At 42.3% G+C, this 27649-nt stretch overlaps 1 protein-coding gene across 3 annotated transcripts in view; it reads left to right on the top strand.

Moving 5' to 3' along the window:
* The window catches only part of FRMD4B (FERM domain containing 4B), a 284737-nt gene that overhangs the window by 155273 nt on the left and 101815 nt on the right, over nt 1–27649 (top strand). For all 3 annotated transcript variants that reach the window (XM_072941679.1, XM_072941677.1, XM_072941678.1), the window contains 3 exons: nt 12074–12139; nt 13916–14010; nt 20949–21041. In XM_072941679.1, the coding sequence (XP_072797780.1) occupies nt 12074–12139; nt 13916–14010; nt 20949–21041 (254 nt within the window). The remainder of the gene's footprint in view (nt 1–12073; nt 12140–13915; nt 14011–20948; nt 21042–27649) is intronic.

The following is a 27649-nucleotide window of genomic DNA, read 5'->3' as shown; positions in this document are numbered from 1 at the left end:
TATATGCTTTAATTCTTAATATTGGTTGTGCTTTAAAAGCTAGCTTGACAATGGGACAGTGGACTCAGGAGCTGTTATGAGACGGCTGCACACCACTGTCCTCTCTCTTGAAGGGTTCTTTCCCTCTGCGTGTGTTTCCTGGTGAACACCCACAAATCTTTTGGGTCTCCTTTTCCACATTTCCCTCATCTCGCTCACCTGTAGCCTTCCCGTTTTTGTTTTATTTGTTTTAATCTTTGAAACTCATGTTAGCCTCAAAAAAAAAAAAAAGAAGACTGCATTCTCTTTGAAAACATAACATGCACTAGGGGATGCAAAAGTTTCATCGCTAAATATTAGAAGCATCTTGGTTGAGGAGTGTTTGTTGTCTGATGGTAAAATGAGACCTGGAAATTAAGAGGTTTTTTCTGTATGGTCCCAGATGAATTTGACTTTTCTGTTTTCACAATTTGGTAATGCTTTTCTAAATCCCCTCCCCAAAGAATGACATTCCTACCAATTAAACTAGGACTCTAGACCAAATACAGTTCATTGGTGCTAATTATAAACTCCCTAAGGATTTATTTCAGCCTCTCCTTCTACATGGACCCCAAAGAACAAAGAGATTTTGGAAAACATAAATCAGAGACAGTCTAACCGGGGTGATGAAAAATTGAAACATGAAAACTGACAATCAGTGTGTCCTCCAAAATGAATGTAAAGTTGATGGAGGTTTTCTAATTAATTTTTGTCCGTTTTAGGTTTTCGGGACAATATATGTGATTTGTTTGCTCTGTGAATGGCTTATATTGAGCCCAGATTTCCAAATGTGCCATACTGAATAAACAGTTCCCAGAGTAGCTCTCAATTACAAGTACAGCAGTTTATTTTTAAAATCCCTTTACCCGAGCTGCGTTTGTCTTTACTTTTAAGTTTTTGAAAGACGCAGTGCTTTTGCTCCTTCCTACAGGCTGTTTTTCACTGTAAAACAGAAAACTGACAGTTGGCAAAGCAAAAAGTTTCCAAACCACAGGGTGTCTGCTACTTGCATAATCACCAAAGCCAAAATTTCCATTTTCTACCCAGCGACCGACCGGAGAACTTCTTTTCTGGTCAACCTGGGCTGCAGACAGGAACGAAAATCCCCCACAGCCCATGGGCTGTGTTCTCAGCTTCTCTTGGTTCCACTCTGTGACTTTTCCTGTTTACAGAGTCTGTGCCCTCCCATTTTTTCTTTTCTTTTTTGACTCATTGATACTGTACCATGGTGTCTAAAAATACAGCCTAACAACTGGTTTTAAGTAAAGAGGATGTTTCTTTCTGGAGGGGGGAAAGAAAAGAGCAGAAATATCCTGCATGGTTTTCTGAAAATAAACATTGGACAGTCTCTCATCAGGGCCTCATCTGAGTTTCTAATTGGAAAGCGATGCGGAGCTTGTGTTTATATAGAAAACGCTGCTCTCACGGCAGCTGCTTCCAGGAAGCTGTATCACCTGCTTTCCCCTTTGTCGTCTGAGGGGCTTCTTCTTGAACTTGGCTCTGCCCGCTCCTAGCTGGGACCCCTGGGCAAGTGATTTTCGAGCTCTTGGCAGTCTCAGCTTCTTCGGAGTAAAATGAAGGGCCAAAAATATCTGTTTCACAGGGTGGCTGTGAGAATTCAATGGATAAAATATACGTCAAAGCAGAGAATGAAGGCAAAGCCATCGACGTGTATTTGTTTCCATTCTGTGTTGGTGAGAACAGCTAGCCCAAGATGTGATCTGCTCACTGTCCGATAAGGAGCAAGAAGTTTGCGAGAGTTTCCCCTACTTGGTGCACACAGGCAGCTATAAATGGTGGCTTTGAGTTTATCTGTTGATTATCACTGAGAAATCAGAATGGAATTAATCCCCTACTATTGGGTTGCCCTCTCTCTCCAGGGTTTAACTGATGGATTGATTTTCAACTCAAAGATGGCAGCTTGACCTCTTAATAATCCAGGAGAACTTCTTTCTTGAGAAAAATAATTTCAGCCAACAATAAATAACCACCTACAGTTAACATAATAGCACTCAACAGCCTACAAATCATTGCCACTAATTGCTGGACTCACGGCACAAGGGCAGAGCTCTGATAAAGCATGTCAGGCCCTTTGCACAGACCCTAACATGCCATCTATGCCCAGTGAATAGAGTGTGTGCCTGGTGATGTGAGTATCATCTGTACCTTTGAGATAAATTTTGGGTTCAACCTGCCTTCATACAAGAGACAAAGCTAAATGAGGTTGATTCTTACTATTCCCATTTTACAGGGGTAGAAACTGAGGTTTAGAGAGACCCTGGTTTTTCACGCCATATTCTTAGTTACTTGGCAAAAGCTGGGTCACAAACCCAGGCCTCCTGATTCTAAATCCTGTGCACCTGTCAGTGATACCAGGCTGCTGTCTCCTGGTGGCTGTCAGTTCCAGACTTGATACATTGTTCCCTTCCCTTCCCTTGCTTCCTTCCTTCTTTCTCCTGCTTTCTTTTTTCTCTTCTTTCTTTCTTCGTACCTGGCTTTTCTTTTCACCAGCCTTATGAGATCCGGCGATATCCTGACAAGTGATCGTCTGTTATGAGAATGCCCTCCCCAGGGAGGGTCTGCTAAAGCTGACCCAAATTGCTTGCCAGGTTGATGCGAGAGCTGCAGAAATGGCTGTCCACTGGCTTGCCTTTCTTGTTTGCTTTTCTCCAACCTCTGCCAGGCAGAAAGGGGCTAGCCGTGGCATACTCATCCAGAAAACATGGTGTCCCTCCAGTCTCTCCTGGGAGCCCCGGTCAAGGGCAGTGGTTCAATATGAGTTCTCCCCATCAGTTTCCTCGGGTCTCATGCTTCCTAGGTAAGAAGTGAGTTTCAAAGTGCATTTTGCACAAGTTCAGAACTTAACTCCGTCGCCATCTGAGCTATTTCAGAGCCCTTATTGTTACCTGAAAATGTCTTGTGTGTTTCATTGTTAATAGTTCTTTTCTTCTCCTTATCTCTGAGCAGTTGTTCTCGACCAGGGACAGTTTGGTCTCCCAGGAGACATCTGGCAGGGTCTGGAGGCGTATCTGGTTGTCACAAGGTGGGAGGGAGTGCTGGCGTATAGTGCATAGAGGCCAGGGATGCTGCTACCAGTCCTACAGTGCCCGGGGACAGTGCTCACAACGAAGAATTACACGGCCTCAAGTGTCAATAGCTGAGAAATCCCACTGTAAGGCAAGCTCCAAAGACAGTGCCCTGTGGGTCTCATTTGTGGGTATATATTAGTACCCAGAACAGTGCTCACACTTAGGAAGTGCTCTGTGAATATGAGTTGAGTGAATGAGTGAACATGTGATCCAGAGCTTTTCCGCGCTGAATTAACTGCCCTGGGTGCTCGACTACATCTTAAGCCCAGAGTAATGATGGAATCAGGCCCAGGCAGCCACATAACCAGTAAATATCATCGTGTACCCAGAGTATTCCCATAAGCTGGCTGCCCAAGAGGTGGGAGTTATTCCATCCTGACACTCACTGAAAATCATTAACAAACACACAGACACCGCTTTTAGCAGCTGCTCATATTTCTTCAGGGTAAGGCCAGGAGATAGCCAAAGAATGGTGATTGCAGTGACCTTGTTCCTCCTCTGGTCTTGCTTTCAGATAGTGGCTGGAAGCAGGCAGCTTTGCTTTGGTGGATCTAGATCAAGCTGTTCCAGAACAACATTAAGATGTGGCGATCCAGATGCTGTGTAAATTGCATAAACTGTGTAATTTAATGTGGAAGACCAGTCAATGGGGAATACCTTGTAACAGGAGGAATACAGGACAGTAGCGAGGGGCAAGGACTCTTCCTGGCTCTGTGAGCTTGTGGGCTGGGATCGGCCACTTACCTTCTCTGAGCCTCAATGTTCTCCCCCATACAGTGAAGCAGCATTGGAGTCTGCCTCACAGGGTTGTTATGAGTGAATTTGAGCAGCCCGTGTAAGTAGAAGAAAGGTCTCTGGACTGTGCCAGCACACAGCAGCCGTTTACTCGCATTTTTCCTGAGACAGATTGCTCGGTTACTCAGTTTCTTCTGCGGTCAACCAAATTCTCCCCTTCTTTATCAGAACCCCCAGCCCTGGCCCATTTTCCTTTCTTCCTCTGCTTCTTTCATGGCCACCTGCACTTCTTCCTCTCTTACTGTCTCTCGTTTTTCGACTGCAGTCCCTAGGAACCTGCAAGGGATGCACGGGAACCCTGCTCTGATACCACTAATGGGTCCTGAGATGCTACCCCAGGGCAGAGCACCGTGACCCGAGACACGTTACTGAACCTCTCTATGCTTCGGTTTTGCCACCTGTAAAATCTAAACGTAGGGTTGTTAACAGCATGAAAGAAGATACTGCCCATAAGAAGTGCTGAGCGCTCACGTGATGTGTCCTGTGTGTTTCATAGAAGCTCGGAGAACCACTGATTGATACTGAAAAGAGAAGTTCCCAGTAGTTGCACGCTGGGAAGGCAGGCGCTGTCTTGAAAGACCTTGAGGGGAAGTCACAGCTGACCGGGATCGGAGACGTCTGTGTCAGTCTAGGCCGCTCCCTGCACGAGTGTCAATGGCTCACATTCAGTCAGCACCCAGAGATGATATAAAGGCACGCTGTTCAGCTGAGGTTGACATCATTTGGGCAAAATCTAAAACTCCGTCTGCTCAGTTGATCCCAAAGTAAGAATGTCCTGATCCGTCCCTTCTACCTTTCTCTGTTTCCTCCAGAGTATCTCATCTCATGAGGGGTTCACAGCACATCTTGTTCTCTGGGTAGAAAGCTTTTTTTTTTTTTTTTTTTTTGCTATGTAAGTCTATCTGGGCCAAAGCTTGGGAGATGTTTTTGGAACATCCTCCATGCTCTACGCATTTCAATCATTTGTGAATTTATTTCCTTGGTAGCTGTGTCTAGATTCTAGAAGTTAAAGTGTTCCTTACCTGAGCAGATATTTATTGTCTGCATTCTTTATTTTTTTTTAATTTTTTTACTTTTAGGGAGAGGTAATTAGGTTTACTTATTTATTTATTTTTAGAGGAGGTGCTGGGGATTGAACCCAGGACCTTGCGTATGCTAAGCATGCGTTTACCACTTGAGCTGTATCCTCCCCTTCTATTGTCTGCATTCTTACCATGCTCTAGGCACTGTTCCGGGCTCTGGGGATACCGTGGTGAACAAATCCCCCAAGGTCTCTCCTGTGACATTTCTAGTCTGCTAGTGAAAGATGGAGAAGGATAAACAAACAGCAAGAGGAGAAATATTAGCTCTAAAGGAAAGAAAGCAATGTGGTATGAGAGACAGTGGCCAGGCTGTACTTTACCCTGAGGGCAGGGAAGGTCTCTGGGAGATGGTGGCCTTTGATTTAACATCTAAAAGATGCGAAAGCACCCAGTCACGCCGCCCTCTGGGAAAAGAGCATTCCAGACCAAGGGAACAGCATATGCGGAGTCTCAAAGCAGGGACAAGCCCTCATTCTGAGGAAGCATAAAGGTCAGCCTGGCTGGTGTCTCAAGGCAGGGCAGATGGATTGGAAATTAAGTTAAAGAGGGTGCGGGATCGGGTCATGCGGACGTTATTGGTGAGGCAAGGCGTTAGATTCTCCAGTGTGTTGCTTGAGAAGCCATTGGGAAAGTGAGGGGAGTGGATCTGTATTCTAGAGCCATCACTCACGTGGCCATACGGAGACTGGACTCAGAAGCACGGAGCCCTGTGAGGCAGCTCACATCCAGGCCAGAGATGATGGTGGCTTAGACTCTGGATAGGTCACCCCCCAAAAAAGTCCTGAGGCAAATCACTTTAATGAGGCAGGCCCTCTTTTGCTGAACTTTCAGAAAAGGTCAAGAGGGAATGGGAGAGAGGAAATAAAGATGCTGGCTGCTTCCTTACCAAGCTTTCATATACCGTGTTCCAAAGAGCTGCTAAGGCAAAACTAAAGTAGGCTGGGGTTCTGGTCTTTTATTGTAGTTGCTGTTTCCTGATGTTTTCCAAGCGGCCTCCAGTTGGTAGGAAGGATTCCTTCCCCCCACCCCCCACCTGTCTTGACTGCCCTTTAGGTTTTTGTTTTGTTTTGTTTTGTTTCTGACTCTCCTAAGTCAGGTAGTGGGATGGGGGTTGGAGTTGGGAGGGATGGTAGTTCACTCACCTCTGAACCCCCACCATGGGCTACATATCGGGGTGCTCCACGAAGCCAGAGCTGTGGCCTGCGGCCAGCTCTCACTTCCCTTCTGATCTTCCTCATTTAACCACTGACCAGATGCGGAAGGTCATTCCACCCGCATTCAGCGCTTACCCTCTGAGGACCTGCTCTATCAGCCGGGGAGCAAACGCAGGGCAGCCACCGAGGTGGGAGCTTTAATCCAACGTGCACAACGTTAGCCCCTGAATTCCTGAGGTTGGGTGAGGGAGGGAGAGACGGGAAGGGTATCACGTTGGGATGGGGGGTTGTCGAGCGAAAGTTTGCAGAGCGGTCAGTTTCTTCCATGTTTTCTACTCCACGTGAAGCATTGCTGCCGTTAGCTGCCACTGAGTAGGGGTCAAATCTGAAGCGGTTCCGATGATCTCTGTGGGGTTCGAGGGTGATTTTTGAATGTGTAGATGTAATCAGCGTGATCCGTGAACAGCTCCCTTCGAATATAACTCCTTTTGCTGAAATGGGAAGAGAAAGCATCAATGGGAGTCATGTTTGAAAATAAATAAGAAATGCCCAGTTGTTCTTTTCCTTCTTGTGATTGCAGTATTTTTTTTAATTAAAAAAAAATCTGTTGGGGAAAAAGAAGTGCATTTGCCTAAGATGGTGTTTAGCGGCTGAGTAACCTTGTGCTCACTACGTATTCTCTGTCCAGCCTGCAAGTCGGAGACCTGAGTTTTATTATCTAAAGTTTCACGTGTACTGTGTAGCAATTTGCAATTTTTAAAGATTATCCTGCATTTAAAGTTGTTATAAAATATTGGCTATTTTCCCTGTGCTGTACAATATACCCTTGTAGCTTATTTATTTTATACATAATAGTTTGTACCTCTTAATCCCCCAGCCCAATCTTGCCCCTCCCGCCTGCCCTCCCCCCACTGGTAACCACTCTACATCTGTGAGTCTATTCCTTTTCCCAGGGTCTCACACTGACAAGCTGTGTGTCCCATTGGGCACATCTTTCCTTAATTTCTAGTTCTGCCATTTAGGAATCTTGTGATTATTATTATAATCTCTCTAATAACCTCCTTCCCCTGTGATATTGGGAGATGAGACTCCCTGCCTCGTGTGAGGATCACGCAGGTTGGCTCTGTTCATACCTGCAAAGTGCTTAGCGCAGTGCCTGGAACTGAGACAGCGTCTGCCATTAATGCTGTTATTCGTGTTACTAAAATGCTCAGCAGGGACACAGATGGCACGTGGGAACTGGTGGTCCCCGCTCTCTTTTTGTTTCTGCACCATCAGCTCTGGAGAATGTTTCTGCCATGTGCTTGTTAATTTTACCTGCCGTTTCTCTTCTTTAAGATGGGTTAGTAAGATTCCTCCCATTAAAAACCTTTTCTTCTTCTTTTACTTCAATTTAGAAAAAAAAAAAAAGAAAAAGGAAAAATAAATAAATCAGTGCATCATGGGGCTCTCATACACAGAATAGGAAATATCATCCGTAATATTGTGATAATTTCAAATGGTGACAAATGGTAAGACTGTGGTCATCATCTCACCATGTCCATAAATATTGAATCACTATGTTGTGCACCTGAAATTAATATAACATTATTTGTAACATATACTTCAATTAAAAAAAATGGCTGCAAGAAAACACACCTTTTTTAAAACATGGGAGGATAAGTGGATTGCAGAAAAGTTTAGCTGTTTCCTTGTTAATTTTCAAGCAAATGGGGACCATAAGAAGCGGTGTATTTCACTCTCCAAGACGTTAGACTGAAAGCTGTCAGGATGTTGCTTCTGAGGCTTGGAAAGATTAAGTAACCTCTTTAAGGTGATGCAGCTAGTAAGAGATAAGATACAATTTGAGCCCAAGAGTGACTTAGCACAGAGTCCCAGTAATTCTCACGCCTTGTTTCCTGGCACTTGAACCTAGGATGCCCCCTTCAGAGGCTTGTATAGAGGTGGTATCACTACTTTTTTTTTAATCTTAAAGAAGAGAACATGAATGGTGTTTGTATTCTGAAGCCTCTCCTGTTTTTCTCTTGCCATCACGCACAAACACATCGGTTCATGCTTTGTCCCTACGTGGCTTGGATTTCCAGTTTTATCCCCCTCAACTTTGTTAGAAACTCTGTTGCAGTGGAGGCTCTAAATGAGGACTCCTTGACTTTTGGTCATTTATTTTCAAATACTATATGTCGATGAGGGTCACGGTCAGGTGTCAAGCACTTTGCCTGGGGCACAGCAGGCTCTCAGTGACGTCTGGTTGTGTCTCTTCCCTGGTACCACGTGAACTTACAAGGGGTTGGCTTATTCACATAACAGAGCTTCTTGGCAGATAATAAATATTTGTGAGCCGGAGACCACACACAACATCTAACGGAGGGACCTGCTCTGCCCTATCCTGGCCATGTGTGGCCGTGAAGGAAATCCAGCCCAGTGTTTCTGGATCTTATCATCTAAATATTTATTAAGTAGCATCTCCTGATTTCTAATTTCATCAACTGGAATTTATTCATGAGCATTGTTTTAACCAACAAAATACATCCACCACCTTTCAACCTTTGGTTTAATCGACAAGAGCGGGATTTTCTATTGTTATCGACAATCAAATCAGCCCTCTGCCCTCCCAAAGAGCCATCATCCCATGTAGGTAAGGGCTTGGTGAACAGTGAACGTGGATGTGTCAGCGTGGACGTAAACCTGTGGCACAGTTCCCCCCACCCCACCCCATTCCCCTGCACTGCCTTCTCCAGCTTGTGTGTGTGTCATTACGTCACACAGTGGGCTGTTTGTTGAGTCCCTCCACCTGCCCCCCAGATGTCAGCCTCTCTCTCGGCTGTTGCACTGTCGTTGGTGGGAGCATCAGTGATTCTGAGTGGATGACTTTACCGTATTAATAACATCACCTGGGCAGTCCACCCTCTGGAATCTTTGGCCTTGGTTTAGGTATCTGTGCTAGCTCATGAAGATGCTTGTGGTGGCAATAAGCAGACTCCACTCAAGTTAGCTTGAGAGAGAGAGAGACAGGGGATTTATTGAAGGAATACAGGGATGTTCCATGGAACTTAAAGACTAGGATTCACCCAGACCCATGGAAGGGGCTAGAAGTGGCTGGAAAGACGTGAAGAACCCTGACGCAAGCTTTTTTTCCTTTCTTGCCTCCATCTAGCTACCTGTCTCCTTCATTCTCTCTGCGGATGGTTCTCCTTTTCCTCCACACACAGCAGACCATGGCTGCCCCACAACCACCATATTTTCATCCACTCAGACTTATTTCCAGATTCCCTGGTCTGAGGTTCTGATTGGCCCAGCCTGAGTCAGGGGTCTTTTCCCTGGTCCAGTCAACTGAGGCCAGAGGGGCAGGACTATGTTGTGCAAATATGGGCTTCATTGCCTGTGTTTGTCATGAGACGGACAACCCCCCCCCAAAATTTACTATTAAATTTTCCAGGATAAACTTGTGTGTGGACAAAAGTAATTGACTAGATTAAGGGAGACCTGGAGAAAAACAGAAAGGAGAAAAAAATTTTTTTCCCAATCAGGGAATGAATTCAGTTGGATTATGCAACAACAGAGTACCTTGAACTATTTTATGAATTTTGACATATTCCTTAATGGAGTCATATCGTTTCCATTGATCTTTTGAATATGATTTTATTATACTGTTCTGTAGAGTGTGTACCTGGGGGTTTGCTTGGGTGGGTTTTACAAAAGAGGTAAAATGATTTAAACCGACACATTGATTGAGTTCCTCCCGTAGTACAGAAGAGTAGAAAAAAAGGACTTTTTTTTTCCAGTTAGACATTAATTCAAATCTTAACTTGGTTTTTTCTTGCCCAGGTAGCTTTGAATAAATTACCTTAAACTCCGTGCCTTGGTCTTCTTGTCTGTAAAATGGGGATGTTGCCATATTGCAGAGCTTTGTGGAGCTTTTAATGAGATGATTTCCATAGAGTGCCCATATTAGTGCCTGAAAGAAATAAAGATTTTGTTCTCCTTCCTTTTGCCACTAGAGATGTGTATGTGACTTGACTTTGCAGAGTTAAGGACATCACCAAAGGCCAGCCATGTAAAGCTTGCCCACTTACCTCTTAGAACCACTTTGGAGGTTCCTATGGGCCATATCTCCATAATACCATGATCTCACTAACTGAGGTAGCTTTTAGACTTTTAGAGCAGAGCTCAGTCAAAAATGTAAGTGCAGGGGGGAGGGTGTAGCTCAGTGGTAGAGGGCATGCTTAGCATGCACGAGGTCCTGTGTTCAATCCCCAGTACCTCTTCTAAAAAATAAATAAATGAAATTACCTCCTCCCCCCCAAAAAATTAATACATTAAAAAAATGTAAGTGCAATATTGTAATTAGTATTTTTCACATTAAAAACAGGTTGCTTATCCCACTCTGAGCCCGAATTTTCTCTTCTGAATTGGAGATAATGACACCAATCCCAGAAGGTAACTAAACAGCTCAGAGATAATAATACTATGAAACTTCCTGAGCAATGCTAAATGTATACTTCGCGCTCAGTAATTTTCTTTGTAAATTGGGTTGATATATATCTGCGTGTCCAGGTCTCACAGTTTTGTGCAACAGCTGAGAGACAAAGTACTGGCCATGCTTTTTAGCAGTGACTCAGCACTTCCACACCCATGGGCAAAACTGGAGATGCAGAAATCACTGTGACATTGCTTATGACAGCAAAAGGCTGGAAACAACCTAAATGCTTCTCAGCAGGAGAGTCATTAAATTATCATATGTCAGCACGATGACTTGATACTATAGAACTATTGAAGAATGAAGTTGACCTATATGTGTTGACATTGGGAAGATTTCCAAGAAATACTGAATTAAAGAAGTAAGGGCAGGGGAGGAGGGTACAGCTCAGTGGTAGAGCGCATGCTTAGCATGCACAAGGTCCTGGGTTCAATCCCCAGCACCTCCATTAAAACAAACAAACAAACAAATCTAATTACCTCCCCCCCACACACATACACACACACAAAAAGTAAGGGCAAAACAGTGAGTAGAGTGTAGTCCCAACTGAACTGAAAAAAGCACACACAAATATACATATACACACACACACCACAGTCACACACAAGAATATTAGGAGTACTTGCTTCATTTCAGAACAATATGTCCAACATAATAATATTAAAGTAAAACATTTAACATGGGAATAGATTTTTTAAACATGTGCGTGTATATTTCTGAAAACCCATATAAAGATGGTCAGTGAGGCTTCTCAAACTGACGGTGATCATTTCTGCAGGGAGGATGATTTGAGGCATAAATTAATCCAAGGGGATCTTTGCTCTCTATATATTGTTTAAATGTTTTACAAGGGCTAAGTTCCCAGTATTGCAATTGTAAGTGCTAAAAATTAAATATAATTAGAAATCTGTACCTCAGACTGTTCTTACCTACGTGTCTTCACTGTTCTTACCTGTTAGTTAGTTAGTGATCACCACAAAGGGCGAGCCAGAGTTGCAAAAATGGGGACTTTCCATTTTAACTTTAGTATCATTTGTTTTTCTTCCTGTAGTTAGGCACGTATTGTATTTATTAAACCATACCAACAAATAAAACCATTTTCATTTGAAAAACAAAATAGTGATTCAAGGGGAAAATACAGTAGTTTCCTCTGGGAAAGAAACCTACTTTTCATCACATAATTTTGTGACACGCTTGTATCGATATTATTTTTTCAACATAGTGACTGGTCTTGGCTTTTCATTCTTTTTTCTTTTAAATCCAAGAGCTAAAAAATCTAAGAATAAATCCAGGCGCTGATGCCCTATAATAAATCTGTGTATGACCTGTTGGTTAATTAACTCAACTGATGCCAGTTTTAGGCTGAGTGCATCACGTGCAAAAGAAACGGTAAATCAAGTTCAAGGGTTTGCCCGCCAGCCCCAGCCTGATACCACTCTTGCTGTCTTGTCCCCACAGATGACAGAAGGCAGGCACTGCCAGGTGCACCTGCTGGATGACAGGAGATTGGAGCTGCTGGTTCAGGTAGGTGTTGCCACTCAGGGACAACCCATCCTGGTTCCCTCCATGGGCCTTATGGCCTGTGTTCACTCTGCTCGCTTATCTGTGCCTCAAAGCCAGTGATGCAGGATTGTCTGCAGGGGATACAGGGAGCTTCAAAGCCAGGAAACCTGATCTGTATTTAAGAGTAACGACAGCCTGGTGCCAGGATTCAGAGATGTTTGAGTTCTGATCTCAGCTTTGACACTCAGTGGCTGTGTGACCCTGGGAAAGTCACTTTACTTCTCTGAATCACCTCTTGTTGGTAAACTGGAGGCCGTAATGCTTCCCTGATAGCTGAGACTCTGCATTCTGCCACTTTACCTGCGATAGTCCAAGTGAAATACCCAGTTTAAACAGCTGTGAACTGGGATTAAGATTGCCTAACCTTCCTCATAGAATTATGGCTAAAACCAAGCTAGATTAGGTATGTGAATGAAATCTCTGTAAAACAGATGGGACTTTATGAGTCATGGTATCTTAATTATTCATGCCTCTCTCTTCATTCACCTAACACTGTGGACCCAGAGTCATAACAAGTTGTGGAGGTGCCTGGTGACAGCCACACCTGCAGCTGTGACGAGAATTCTCTCCTTTGCCCAAACCTAAATGCTTCCCCTTTCTGAGGCTCATCCCTTGTCTACTGTGTGTAGGACTCAATTACAACGAAAATAGTGCAGTCAGCAATAGTTTCAACAGAGCAGACCTTTTAGTTTAGATATGTCTGTTTCTTTTCTTTTCTTTTTTCTTTTCTCTTTCTTCTTCTTCTTCTTTTTTTTTTTTTTTTAAATCATGACCGTTCTTTCTTCCTCAACAGCAAACATCCAACCTTCAAACCACCATAATGAACCCTAAACTGTTTGGCTCAAAGTTCAAAAAAAGTCCATCTAGAAGGCTCCCCATGCATAGCCCCTTTTCCTTCCCCAGTCCCTGCAAATCCAGCTTCCACTGTCAGTATGGACATTCTGGCTGTCTCCAAACCATGCTTCTTTCCACTGGGGCCAGTGCTTCCCAAAGTCCATAGATAGATTCTTCTTCTGATTAGATGCCCAGTTAATACTGGTGGTGATGATCTGTACAATGGGTACAATTACTCCATCCCTAGAGAGAGATGAAAAGCTTAGTCTTTGGAATCAAAACTTGAGTTCAAATCCTGTCTTTACTAACTGACATCAAGCAAGGTGCTGGACTTCTCTTGGCCTTTGTTGACTCATCTATAAAATGGAAATAAGAACCCCTACTTCACAGGCTCATTGTAAGGATTAAGTGAAATAAGGGGTACAAAGAGTCCAGCACAAAAAAATGGTAACTATTATGATTGTGTTGTTGTTGTTAGTTCTCTCAAGACTTGGGTCTTGAGCCTCTTCAATTGGCCACCACTAAGCAGAGTTACTCAGATAATCTAGGCAGTGTTTAATATTCTTTGTCTTGATCACTTCTACCATACTACCTATAAAAGAGCATTTTTCCCCAAAACACCGAAGCATTAGTAAACACACTTTCACCTTAGAGGGAAAAATGAGGTACTGGACTGAACTGCAGATATAGGAAAATCATGGTCACATTTATGTCCCTATTCCTATTTCCTCCCCTCCTCAAACCCTTAGAGGCTGATCTACAGTAGATTAATCTAAGCAGAAAAGGGCATGGGGATTTAAAAACAAACAGAGGCTGCTTCAAACCGTTTGAGACACAGGAAGGTGGTGGCAGTGAGAGAGAGCGGCAGCCAAATTGTCTCTAATTGGATTTTTATCTTGACAGCCCAAACTTTTGTCAAGAGAGTTGCTGGACCTCGTGGCTTCGCATTTCAACCTAAAAGAAAAGGAGTACTTTGGAATCACGTTTACAGATGACACGTAAGCGTTTTGATAGTTTTCTTTTTTTTTTTAACTTTTGAATGACTTTTATTTTACTTTTTTTAACTGAAATACTCATCTATGAAACAGAAATAGGCTCGCAGACATAGTAAACAATCTTATGGTTACCGGGGAAAGGGGGTGGGAAGGGATAAATTAGGGAGTTTGAGATTTACAAATGTTAGCTACTACATATAAAAATAGATTTTTTAAAAAGTTTCTTCTGTACAGCACAGGGAACTATATTCAATATCTTGTAATAGCCTTTAATGAGAAAGAATATGAAAACGCATGTATGTCTGTATATGCATGACTGGGGCGTTGTGCTTTTCACTGGAAATTGACACGGTGTAACTGACTGTGATTTTCATTTCTTTACCATTTGTCTGAACTACCTGTGTGCATCATTTACAACTGGCAAAACGGGGGAAAGGCTCCAAGAATTAGAATATGCCCTGCTTAGCTAAAGATTTTTGACTATAAGATTTTTCTCTTAGGATTGTTGTAAAAGGAGAAGAAAAGGAACACTGACCATTCTAAGAACTCAAATATTGTCCTAAGTGCTTTAGAAATTTGTTGCAATGGGTGACAGTCCCTTTTTACATTTCTTTGAATCCACTTGTGCTTACTTATTTAGCTTATGCATCAGTGATGGAAATACTAGAGTGTCATCCACTCGTATCTTGAAACTGAATTACTGTTTGGATTTGGTGGCAACAAAGTTTAAAGGCAATTTTGTGGCCCATTCGCCAAATATGTATATAGTTTAATGCTGAATGAACTTCAGTGAACTTTTTAACTTCCACCTAAGTTCATTTTATGTTACCCCCTTACTATCATTTTTTTCTTTTACTTACTTTTTTTTATGCTAACTTGGATGTTGTATGTATTTGTCAACAATTTAAGTCCTCTCTGAAATGAGACTGGTATATAACAATGAATTCATAAGAATTTTTTGGTTTTGGTTTTGTTTTGTTTTGTTTTGTTTTTGGAGGAGAGGGAGGTAATTAGGTTTGTTTGTTGTTTGTTTATTTGTTTATAATGGAGGTACTGGGGATTGAAACCAGGATCTCAAGCAAGCTAAGCATGTACTCTACCCCCCCCCAAAGCTAATTCTTTTTTTTTTTTTTTTTTTGCAGGGGAAGGGTAATGAGGTTTTCATTTATTTATTTTAATTTTATTTATTTATTTAATAGAGGTACTGGGGATTGAAACCAGGACCTCGAGCATGAATTCATAAGAATTTAAAACTCCATGCAAGCAAATGTGTTTGGTCTTGTTACCACCTCTTTTCTGCGTATGTGTGTATGTGCATATTTTATGGCAGCCTGACTTGCCTTCATTATATATGCAGGTTGTTATATCAGAAGAGTTCTTCCCTTTTATAATTTCCAAACAGCTCTTCAACTATTAACATTCAAGAAAATGTGTTCCAGAAACAAATTATAGTGGCTGACCACCCACAGCATACTTTCCGTCACTCTCCCAATTTAAATGCTTTTAGGTTCTTCAGGTTTACCAGGCAGGAAATAATCTCCAGAAGAGGTTAATTTGTTTTTAACGCTTTGTGTCTTCTGAGTATTTCCAGCCTGGGTGTGCTGCGAGCCTCAGACCTCCTGGAAATGCCCATGTGTTCAGGGCTTGGGCAAAATACAGAACAGCTGAATTGTTAGGAGACACAGAAGAACCTGAAAACTTTGATTTCAGACTCAGGATGTTTCCCGAAGGGAGCGGGACAAAAGCAGGAAAAAAGTGCACTTAACATCACCCACCTCATTCTGTATCACAAAATTAGCTGTTCACTCAACAGCCATCCGAGACGGTGTACGGTCAGCCCTCTGCTGGAGGAAATGGGAAATGCAGCTGTCCATGAAGCACAGAATCTCACAGGAAAGACAGGACTAGTACATGTGAATCAGTGATTAAACACACACATACAGGTTGGATCTGAATGTGAATGAAATCATGGCAAACAGCATAAGACTTAAAACCATAAATACATGATAGCTAAGTTATATGGTAAAAACCATAAGAATACAAACATGGGGGAAGGGTATAGCTCAGTGGCAGGGTGCATGCTTAGCATGCACGAGGTCATGGGTTCAATCCCCGGTATCTCTTCTGAAAATAAAGAAATAAGTAAACCTAACACCCCCCCCCAAAAAAAAGGATACAAACACTACTTTGGGAAGAGGTCACTACAGTAGTAAAAGCTAAAATCATGAATATTAAAGTAATCTATCCATTCAACAAATACTTCTGGAGTGCCACTAAATACCAGGCATTGTTCTAGGTTCCAGGGGTTCAGCTGTGAACAACACAGACCCAGTTCTTGTTCTCCTGGAGCTTATATTGCAGTGATATGGTCCAGCAGGACCGGAAAATAAATAGATAAATGAGAAAATACCAGAAGTGACAGTGCTTCGAAGAACAGGAAATGAGAAGGCGTGATCAAGAAAAGCTGGGGAGGGGGGAGGGTATAGCTCAAATGGTAGAGCACATGCTTAGCATGCCTGAGGTCCTGGGTTCAATCCCCAGTCCCTCCTCCAAATGTAAATAAATAAACCCATAAAACAAGAGGGGAAAAAAGAAAGAAAAGCTAGGGGCCAGTCTTAGGGTAGACCAGGAAAGCTTCTAAAAGGTAAGATATGATAAAAAGCAAGAACCAGTTCTGTGGAAGTCTGGGGAGGCATTCCCCATGAAAGCCAGTGCAGAAACTCTGAGGTGAGAACCAGCTTGATTTTTGGGTCTTTATTTTTTATTTTGGGGAAAGGAGGGGGAAAAGTCAGTATGACTGGAATATAGCGAGTAAGAGGAAAAGTGGTACAAGGGTTGAGAAGGAGGCAGGGGTGGAGATCATAGAAGCTTGGTAGCTATGTGATCTTAGGCTTGGTAGCTCTGTGATGTGAGACTTAGTATCTCTGACACTCAAGTTTTCTTATCTGTCCAGTGGACATCATAATAGTAATGAAATAACAAGTACTATATAAGGTCCATATAATAGGGTCACAGCATTATACAATGATTCAGGAAAGTTTGCAGAGCCCAGGCACACAGCAAAGGGGAGCTATCATCCTCTTGTTAGTAGGCGTGGCAGTAAGATGTATTCTGAAAAGAGGTTTGAGAAGGACTTAGCTGAGAACCCACACAGGAGGGAGACTGGGAGGCAGTTAGACCTTAGGAAGAGGGGAGAGGAGATGGCATTCCAGGGAAGAGTCACTTTGTGGGCCAGTGCACGGACATGGTAATGAACCTGGTACTTCTGCCCACTGGTGAGGTAACTGGCCTGATGGTGGAGTAAGATATAAGAGGGACAAGCTCATAGGTGGCCTCTGAGGACCAAGTAGATGGAGAAGGCACGCCGAGGCCACTGGAGGATGTGATACAGAGGAGTGACACGATTAATGACTGTGGTGTTGCAGGTGTCCCAGGCTACAAAGTTCACGGTGGGCTGGAAGGGCGTCTTGGTCACATATCAGGCTTCTGAGAAGGCGCCCAGCTCAGGTGAGCAAAACCAGATGGGGCATCAATTGAGCATCCAGATTGTGGGACCTTCTCTTCAGAAAGAAAGGGATACATCATATGAATGACTTCCTTTCCTGACCTGGGCCACCTTCCCCCTCGTGTGCCTTGGGAGGACTTCCTTCTAAATATTCTATTGGAAGAAGAATGTCTCACTCAAGCGCCTCCTCGCGTGCTCTCTTTTGGCGACAGTGGTCAATGGTTATAATCTTTCCAAGAAGTCTGGCTCCAAACTGTCCTCTGTGCACGCCCCTGCAAGTGACAGCAAGTCTATTTTTGAATTATGAGCCGTTTGGAAGGTGTCTCCTGGCTCTCACTGTGTTTATTTTCAGAAGAAGTATGAGCTGGGCTTTTGGAGGGGGGAGTGGGATTTGGCCCTTTCCACCTTTCTGGGGAACAGGTCTGGAAAATTGCTTCTGTCGAAGGGTGTCTCTTTGGAATGTCCTGGTCACAAGCCTAGTTCTTTTTCTTTGTCTGGTAAATATTTTTGGAAAGTATTTTCTTTCAGCACTCCCCTTCCCCTGCCCCCATAAAACCACTGAGTCGGATCCCTCCCAAGATGCTGCCCAAATTGCATTTTCCAGCCTAGATGCCACATCAGCTCTTTGCCTTTGGTGAACTTCTCTAAATAGAGTCAGGCAAAGCCGAAGGGACATTTTGTCAATGAAACTAGCCTGTCTGTATCCTCCTCCACAGGCCAAGAGACATGGAATAAATGGAATTGTGCAGTTACATAATCAAAGTAATGATGGTGACCAACAAAAACGAATTCATGGTTCCATTAGAGGGAGGGGTGGTGTCGCTGAGCCTACGCGGGTCAGTACCTTCGGGTGTTCTGCGTGCAGGGCGGGTCTTTCACCCCTAGAGGGCGATCACGATCCTCCGGAGGCAGCGGTTTTGCGTTCACTGTCATGGTTTCCATCCCCTTCAACCCACTTAATTTTTCCCCCTTCCCTTGTTTTGAAAGGATTTGCTGGATAAGCCTTGTTTGTTAAGAAATAACAAATAGGTTTCACAACACAACTGTGATTTTTGATCGCCGTCCCACCCAATGGGCCTGAGCTAATGGGTCCTTGCCTGATAGAATTCTAGCCAAATAAAGGACACTTTGCTTGGAAGTTGGCTGGCTCAGCTGATAGAGGTGAATGTGTAGGTTCAACTCTCTTTTTGACATATTGATTAGATCTCTTCCCATTTGCTGACGGAAAAACTGGAGAAAAGAAGGCTATAAAAAATAAGTGCTTTTTTTTTTTTAAATTTCTTTTTAGTCTGAAAGATGAGAAAACAGCATATTAACACTGGGTTAGAGCTCGGTGATAGTTAAGGATAATTTTCGCTTTTTTGTTCTTCTAACTTGATCCTGTTGGTGCAATTATGGATGGATTTTTTTAAAAATCTAATTTCTAACTTTTCTTTTCTAAAAAAAATTTTCTATTACTTTTACCTAGTATCTTCTTATAAAAACATTTCATATAGTTGAAGCCAGTCGCTTTTGATTGTTGCAATTTGCTCTGTATCTCTCCAGAGGTATAGCTAAGAATTCTACGAAATTTCATCCATGTGTAATAGTGTTTGAGTATCTTGTGTGATTAATGTAATTGATTTATGCTCTACATGTTATTATACAACTTACGTCACTTTTGGACATAGGTTTACACAAGTTTATAGAAATATACATTATGTTTTTTAAATGACGCCACATCTTTTCTATGTAAATGCAAAAAGAACAATTCCAAATTAGTCTCATTTTCTGTTAAAAAAGAAAAACTTTGAGACATGATGTTGTATAATATTTTACGTATTTTAGACACATTTGAACATCTCTGAAATGTATATGTGTAATGGAATCACTATGCTGTACACCAGAAAACTAACACAACATTGTAAATCAAAAAATAAAAAAAAAAAAGAACCTTCCCTTATGTCACTTTTATCAGCTTATTTATCTTCATTATATTCCTCCAAGGAAAGCTAAAGACAGTTATCCGAAGTCTCATAATAATAATAATTCCAGAAATAAAGGCATACTTTTTTCCTGTGTTAAAACTAGTAAGTGACAGAAATCAAGCCAAAAGTTATTATAAAAGCTGATTCAACCCTCTAATCTCATTTTCTCCTGTATCCAAAGTCCTGGGTTCAAATCCCAGCTCTGCCACTTTCCTTGCAAGCTGGTTGTAGAAGATAGTATTAATATATGAAAAGCACCAGCTTGGTTGGCACGAAGTAGTTGCTCAATAAAGAGCAGCTATTCTTCTTATCATTGTCCACATTTCCTATCTGCTTATAGTGAATAAAGGTTAGAGTTTTCTGATCTTTTTGAAAAACTATTTACTCAAAGACCAAAATAAGTTGGAAAACACCTTCTGACCCATGATAGGTTCTGTTATCATTTGACACCCCACTGCTATCAGCAAGTTCTTAAGTTTTATGTAAGCAAGCAAAATGGAGTCTGCCCTCTGGGAACTTACGCTCTACAGTGGGTCAACTAGTTGGATAATCTTGGAAAAATCACAAACAGCCCTGGGCCACAGTGTCATCACTGCTTCCATCCCTCAGGCCAGAATTTGAGGAGAATGTTTATACCCACAAATTTAGGGAAACTCTTGAGTGAATCAGCAAATACATGCTTAAATATTAGGAAGTCCCTAATATATGTTCAAAAACAGCACCCAGAGAGTATTTGACCCCACAGTTTTATAAAAGCTGTAGTATTGTGTTCTGTGTCTGTCTGATTTTATTAAAACGGAAGTGTTTCCCTTCTTGACTAGTTTTGGGTTTTATATTTAATAAGAATTTAAAGATTAATGTATTTACTGTCACTTAGTTTTTTTTTAACCTCCAAAGGCAACCAGTGTTTTCACTTTCTTATTGATTTCATGATTTATTCTCTCTGTGATATTTTTATATATATCAAATGCATATACGTCTGGCTACGCTTTTTTTAATTAAAAAAAGCACTGTATTATAACTCACTGTTCCACGTCTTGCTTTTTCCTTTAACATCGTATTTGGAAAATTGTTCACAGTAAGTTTGTAAAGGTACCCTCGATCTTCTGTATGGCTGCATTGCCCTGCGCTGCTTTTTAAATTCGTTTTTTTAAACAGTACCCCGTTGGAATGTTTAGGTTGGTTCGAGCCTTTTTGCTGCTACAAACAGTGCTGCAGTGAGTGATTTTACACATAGGCCATTTTTCCACATGTGCAGGTTTATCTTAACTCCTGGAAATGACAATGCAGGTTCAGAGGCAGGTTGCTTTTATAATTTTGATAGAAATGGCTATAGTGGCCTCATTACTGGTTGTAACAGGTTATACTCCTACCGTTGCTGTGTGAGATAATTGCTTAGTAGCACAGTGTGCTGTTGAAGCTGTCTCTGACTTTCTGTGTAATCTTTCTTCTTTGTTTTACTCTTACAGAGGTCAGCAGAACTGGCTACAGCTAGACCACCGAGTTCTTGACCATGACTTGCCCAAGAAACCAGGCCCAACCATTTTGCACTTTTCTGTGAGGTATGTGTTCAGAAACATCCATCATCCCCCATCTTCCCCCTCCCCCCGCCCTGTTTTTTGGTTAGGAAAAAAAAAATTCCTGATGATCAGAGATAGAAAAAAAAATTTTTATAGGGACCTATCGAAAAATTATGATGTGAAAGAGATTCTCTACTCTCTTAGTCTAAAGACCAAGTAAGTTACCATAGACACTGTGTAGATCTGTTTTCTTGGAAGATGAATCACCTGCCTTTATTTCTCAAAGTCCCTTGAATCCATTTAAAGCTGAAAAACATAAATAATACATTTTAATACATAAGCCTGTTTCTGACACAGCATACTTCTAGATTTTTATAATTTGAAATATAGCAAACATGTGCCATTATGTTTTATATAGGCATATTTTTCTAGAGACTATGGAAAGAATTGAATTTTATGCAACTTCACGCCTTAATTTGAATACATGATAAAGTGCAAACAAATGCTCAGGGTAAGAATTATCTTAACAGTACAGAAATCTGGATTTCACTCTCTTGCAGAGAGACTGATGAGAAGGAATCCCTGATTTGTTCTCTGAGCTCTGCTTGGGCAAGTCAATTAACCATACATATGGGCCCCACTTAATTCTCCTGAAATGGATACATTCAACTAAATCAAGCTAGCCAAGGATGGAAATTTTTTTTTCACATTAATTATTCACAGGCTAAGATGATAAAATGTTACAAGGAGTAACACCCGTGTTCCTGTCCCTAGCTTAAGAAATAAAACATTACCGATTTTGCTGAAAGCCCCTTCCTGTGCACTAGCCCCTCTCCCCACTGTTCCGAATTTGATATATTTTCATGATAAATTTTGTTTTCCTGGTCTGAAGCCAAATGTGATAAAATAAGCTTAGGTAGCAGGTTTCCCATAAATCTAAAGATGTTTTCATAATGCTAGATCAACCTAAAGACTTATATTCTGAGCCTGTGTTATTTGGGGGATGTTGAAATACCTTTGTTTTATGCCATATGGTAGGGGCTTCTTGTCTAATTCTTTGGTGAGGGGGGTGTTGTACTGTGGTTACATGACAAAATCATGTCAATTTCCACAAACACTTTTTTTTAAACTTCATTATGCTCCACGAAATCCAAAAGTGTGGTAATAAGAGGCCCTGATATCCTGCTCTTTTGGTTTTAAGGCTCTTATTTCACTATGAATTGATGGTGATGGCGGATGGAAGCTGCTCCTTACTCAGTAAATAATTTTGCCCCCAATTTGTTTTTTGCTTTTTGCTCTGAGATCTGGTTTCGTCTTTTTTTTTCTTCCCACCAGCAGTCGTATTTTTAAAACCCAGGAAGTCAGTAGCATAATGGTGATTTGTCCAGGAGCCTAGCTGGTATGGAAAAGTGCACAGAAATCCTAAAGAAAAACATAGGAGTTTCCTGGAAAGAGTGTGATATAAGTGCTTGTGTCCATGGAAATGGAGAAAGAGATAAACACAAACCAGCAAGCAAAGGAAAAAAAAAATGCATGTTAGTAATTCAGCAGGGGTCAGAGAATAGAAAAATTTTAATCTCACATTTTGTGAGGATAATGGTTCAACATAAATCAGTATTTTTTTCACCAAGCATTATATTATAAACATTTCAAACTTTATGAAGGTGTAGAGTGAAAAGTAAGAATTACTCTCCACCAGGCTTCTTCCCTCCCCTCCCCCTCCCCCAGTTCCCTCCCCTCCCCCTCCCCCAGTTCCCTCCCCTCCCCCCAGTTCCCTTCCCCTCCCCCCCCAGTTCCCTCCCCTTCTTAGAGAAAAATAAGGCTGGTAAGTTGTTTGGTGACTTACTTTTTTTTTTTTTTCCTTAAACCTGGAAGTCTTTCCTTGGGCATATAAAAATCTACTGTATTTCTTTGCACTTTCATAATTCAGCTATCCCGCCTCCTCTTAAGCATTTAGGCTGTTTCCAATGATTTTATTCAAATTTAGGCTGCAGATAACTCCTTGCACTTTCATCTGTGTGCACACGTGTGGTGTTTATGTCGCCTAACTACTCAGTGGAAGCATTGTCTTCGGAGAGTTTAGTAAGTTCCATTTACTTAGTAACCAGATTTGTGTGCTAGTTCTTTGACCGCTAATATCTGATCTATTTTTGGTCTCAAGATGGCAGGGGAGAAAACTCGGTCTTCCCTCCATAAGGCAGCCCTGTCTCTTCAGAGTAGGTTCCTGGGATTCCGGGGTAGCCTGCCGCTTGTTTGTGAGTTTCAGCACTTATCTCCCATAGTCACTTGGCATTACTTTCCCTTAACTACTGGCGTGTTTCAAAACCCTTATCAAGTTTTTAATTATTCCCTTAATTCTTCCTCCCAACACTGTAGTGAGATCATAATAGTCTTCGTGATTATTCCAATTAAAGACTTGTTGTTACTCAGATTTAATTAAAGAAATGATAAAGCAGAAGCACACGCCACGGAATTAAGTGAACTGCCCGAGGTCACTGAGTGGAACATTGTTCCTCGGAGGGCTCACAAATGGGATTTTAGCCACTCCAGTGAAGTCAGTTGCCTCTCAGAGAGCCTGTAGCCTCCTCTTTTGAGAAAACAGAACTGCTGGGGATGTTTACATCCTAACAGACACCACCAACAACCCTCCAGGTTGCTGGGGGGACTACACTTGGAGTCCTTGAAGAATAAACCAAAGATAGAATTTGATTCTGTTTGGACATTGGGTCACCGTAGAAATCTCTAAAAATACGGTCTTTTTTTGATACTGGAGTCACTGCCTTTCCCATCAGCAAATATTGCTGCATCCCTGGAACGTGGGTGGAGTCGTTTGCTTGTGGACCCTGAGGTGTGCACTTGCTGAGTAGTTAGCGCATGAGGAGAAAGGATTCTCCACAGAGCTAACGCATTATTTGGACGTGCATCACTGTTATTTTCATGGCTGACAATTAGAAACGTCCAAATGCCGGCACTGGAGATGGGCCCAGTACGTAACGGCATTTTTACAGTGAACAATGGATCACTTTAATGAAAGAGATAAGATGGAAAAGTACATTGCATTTCAGAGCTTCCCCAGAGGGAGAGGGGGTACATACCTGCATCATCGTAGGGCATTTTCTAAACTACTCACCAAACCCCCAAATCCTCCATATTCCTTGGCACAGATTCCGAAACAGAGCACTGGAGGTGACGAATGTGATCTTCCCCAAGTTGGTTGTGAATTAAAAAGAGATCAAGGGCTACAAAATGACTTTGCAGGGTGTTATGCAAATATAAGAAAATATCTTTTTTTTTTTTAATTGTAGCATTTGCGAAAATGAAAAATACCATACAGTTTTGCTCTCAAGGAGTTTCGTCTCTGTTGAAATGTCACATTAACCCTGTGGCAGGCACTAGGCTACATATTTGACATGTTTTGTGTCTGTGATTCCTGAGTTTAACCACTGGGGTCCTACGGATTCGCGGAGGGAAGACTTTCTCCTGGTCGGTACCCCCCAGGATGCAGGGAGCAGCTCAGAAACACATGCGGATTCTGCATGGAGGAAAGAAAACATTTAAGGTGAAGGCACTTGGTTCTCCCTTTGTGAGCTCCAGGATTAAATCTTTGTTTCAGTTATAAAATCTCAGTGATTTTTGCTAAATATGTGTGTGACACATGTGTGTATGGACTCCCCATAACTTATTTATGCCCCGTAATTCATTTAACCCATCCTCTATTTTCCTGTGAGTCCAAACGCCCCCAGGCTGCAGGGGGGGGGGGTCTCCTCCAGGCCCTGGGGTTGTTATCTGCTCCTGTAAATTATCTTCCGCAAACACAGGGGCCTCTTTGGTAATGCAGCCCAGATGTAAAGCATTTGAAAAGCTTGATAGTGAGCAAGGCATTTAAATCGGAGAGCAGGGACTTGGCCTGACCTCATTGGAGAAAAGCTCCCATCCCCTCAGGGGAGGGTGGCTCAGGCTGGTACCACCTAGCTCCAGGGAAAGCCAGGATCTTGGGTCTTTTACCTCCCTTACTCTTCTGACTACCTCTTCCTTTTTTTCCCCCCTCCTTCTGGTCTTCCCTCTCCTCTTCCCCTCTTTACCTCGTTCTCTTTCCAAGTCACCTTTGGTGTGTGCTAAGACTGTAAGTGGCCACTTAGAGGTCCTCCTAAGCATTGTCTGTGAAGTTGGGACTGAGAGAGTCAGTGGAGAGTTCTAGCAGGAGATGTGGGGAAAGATGGCTGCCTTTCTGTCAAAGTTGCTGCAGACGCCGAGTCTTTGAAAGACATTTTTTCAGTCTGTCAGCAACCCCTCATCTGGTTCTGGAACATTCGCCCTTTAGAAAGAGTTTAACTCAAGGACATATCGTGACTACAACTCATAAGTGCACTTCATTCCACCTGTTGTTTTTTTTTAAAGAAAGACAAATATGTGAAATACAGCACGGCAGGTAAATGCTCTGGTGAAGAAACAGATTTATTGATCTGGAAAGAGGCTCCCAGTATACCCCTGGGGGGAAGAAACAGGCCATGTGACTGCATGTAAGCAAAAGTTAAGGATAGGAAAAAAGTTTAAAGTGTTAACAGGAATTAATCTCTGGGTAGAATGATTGTAGGAATGATTTTTGCTTATCTGTATTTTTTCCCCTACAACGAACATATTACTGAAGCAATTTTTTTAATGCAAATATGAGGAGTGTAAAAGGGAAAAAAGATGAAGTATTTGTGACTGGAGAGCCAGGAGTTGTTTTACAGCTGTCAAGGAGTGAGTGACTTACAGCAAGGAGAGGCCAGGAAAGTTTCTCTCTTCCCAGAGGAATGTGATTAAAAAGCGCAGAGAAATGACAGATTCCTCCTCCTTTGGGCCCAGCAGAGTCTCTTTGAGGCGGATGTGTGAGCCAGTCAGAGCTCTTTGTCCACCCACCACACTCCCATCTGAACATGCAACGTCCCAGAACCCGGGGAAGTCACCTGTCAATTACCTGAACATTGACCGTGACCTCCGAAATAGCCATTCTTGAACTTCCAGGCAGTGGTGAGCAGCCTGGAAGGATCCACCATCCTAATTCATAAAGCCTTTGAGGATCCACCGTCCTAATTCGTAAGAGAATTGCAGAAAGAGACAGGATCCTTCAAAACTCAGACTCCATCCTGATTCCAGCTTCTTGCAGGATATATTTCTCAATGTGCGCCCCAATCAAATATCAGATAGCATCTGTGGCAATCTGCTCAGTCTTCTCTGTAATCTGTCCTCAGAGTGCCAGCAGAAGGGCAGAAGGAAGGTATTAGAATTGTGAAGGGTGAAAAGGGCTGTAGGGTACAGAAGTTCAAAGGGGGCCTTTAGTGCAGGGTTTCTCCATAGCAGGGCTACTGACATTTGAGGGCAGGTGACTCCTCGGTGTAGGGAGCCCGGCTGTGCTGTAGGATGTTTGCAGCATCCCTGGCCTCCAACCATGAGATGCCAGTAACACTCTCCAAGTCAGGACAAGCAAAACATGCCTTCAAGATATAGGTATATATCTACAATGGAATATTACTCAGCCATAAAAAAGAATGAAATAATGCCATTTGCAGCAACATGGATGGACCTAGGGATGATCATACTAAGTGAAGTAAGTCACACAGAGAAAGACACATGTTAAATGATATCACTTATTTGTGGAATCCAAAAAATTGACCCAAATGAACTTATTTACAAAATAGAAACAGACTTACAGACAGAAAACAATCTTATGGTTACCAAAGGGGAAGGGGTAGGGGAGGGGTAAATTAGGAGTTTGGATTAACAGATACACACCATTATATAGAAAATAAACAACAAGGATCTACTGTATAGCACAGGGAACTATACTCAATACCTTGTGATAACCTATAATAGAAATGAATCTGAAAAAGAACATGTGTATGTAGAACTGAATCACTTCGTTTTACACTTGAAACTAACATAACATTATATCTCAGGGTTTTTTTAAATCTTTTCTTTTTGAGGGGAGCTAATTGGGTTTATTTATTTTTTAACGGAGGTGCTAGGGATTGAACCCATGCATGCTAGGCAGGCGCTATACCACTGCGCCATACCTTCCCCTTAACATAATATTGTAAATCAACTCTACTTCAGTTTTTTAAAAAAATGTCTCCACCATGGCCAAATGAACCTCACTCCACCCACTGAGAACCAGCGTTTAACATCACTCTTGGGTTCTATTCCTAACTCTCCCGTGTGTTAGCTGTGTGGCCTTTGGCACCCTCTGTGGGCCTGTTTCCTCACCTGTAAAGTGGAGTAGGATCTGGTGGTGGTACAGGGGGCTGTTGGAGGATCATGCATGTTAACATGTAATGAAGACCCTCAGGAAATACTAACTTTTTTTTATGACATAAATAAGAGACTACCTCAACCACATGTTCGGTGGGTTAAAAAATCCATAGTATGGCATACGGCCTTTGAATATGGAAGTCTGGAGACTGGGCTTGGGTCTGACCCACTCCCTTTTGCACTGGGTGGGAGATTTCATCGATGGTCTCCATCACTCACCAGGCCCAGCCTCCCCTCCCTTCAGACTAACCTCTCCTGCCTCTTGCTGTCTCCGTCTCAGAGCACATGTCCCCACTTTCCTCTCGGAGGGGTGGGGGGCAGGCTGTTTTGAAGTTTTGAAGCAAGCGCTTGGGATTCAC

Source organism: Vicugna pacos, chromosome 17, assembly GCF_048564905.1.
Source record: "Vicugna pacos chromosome 17, VicPac4, whole genome shotgun sequence".
NCBI classification, from domain to species: domain Eukaryota; kingdom Metazoa; phylum Chordata; class Mammalia; order Artiodactyla; family Camelidae; genus Vicugna; species Vicugna pacos.
This window is presented reverse-complemented; position numbering and strand designations above follow the sequence as displayed.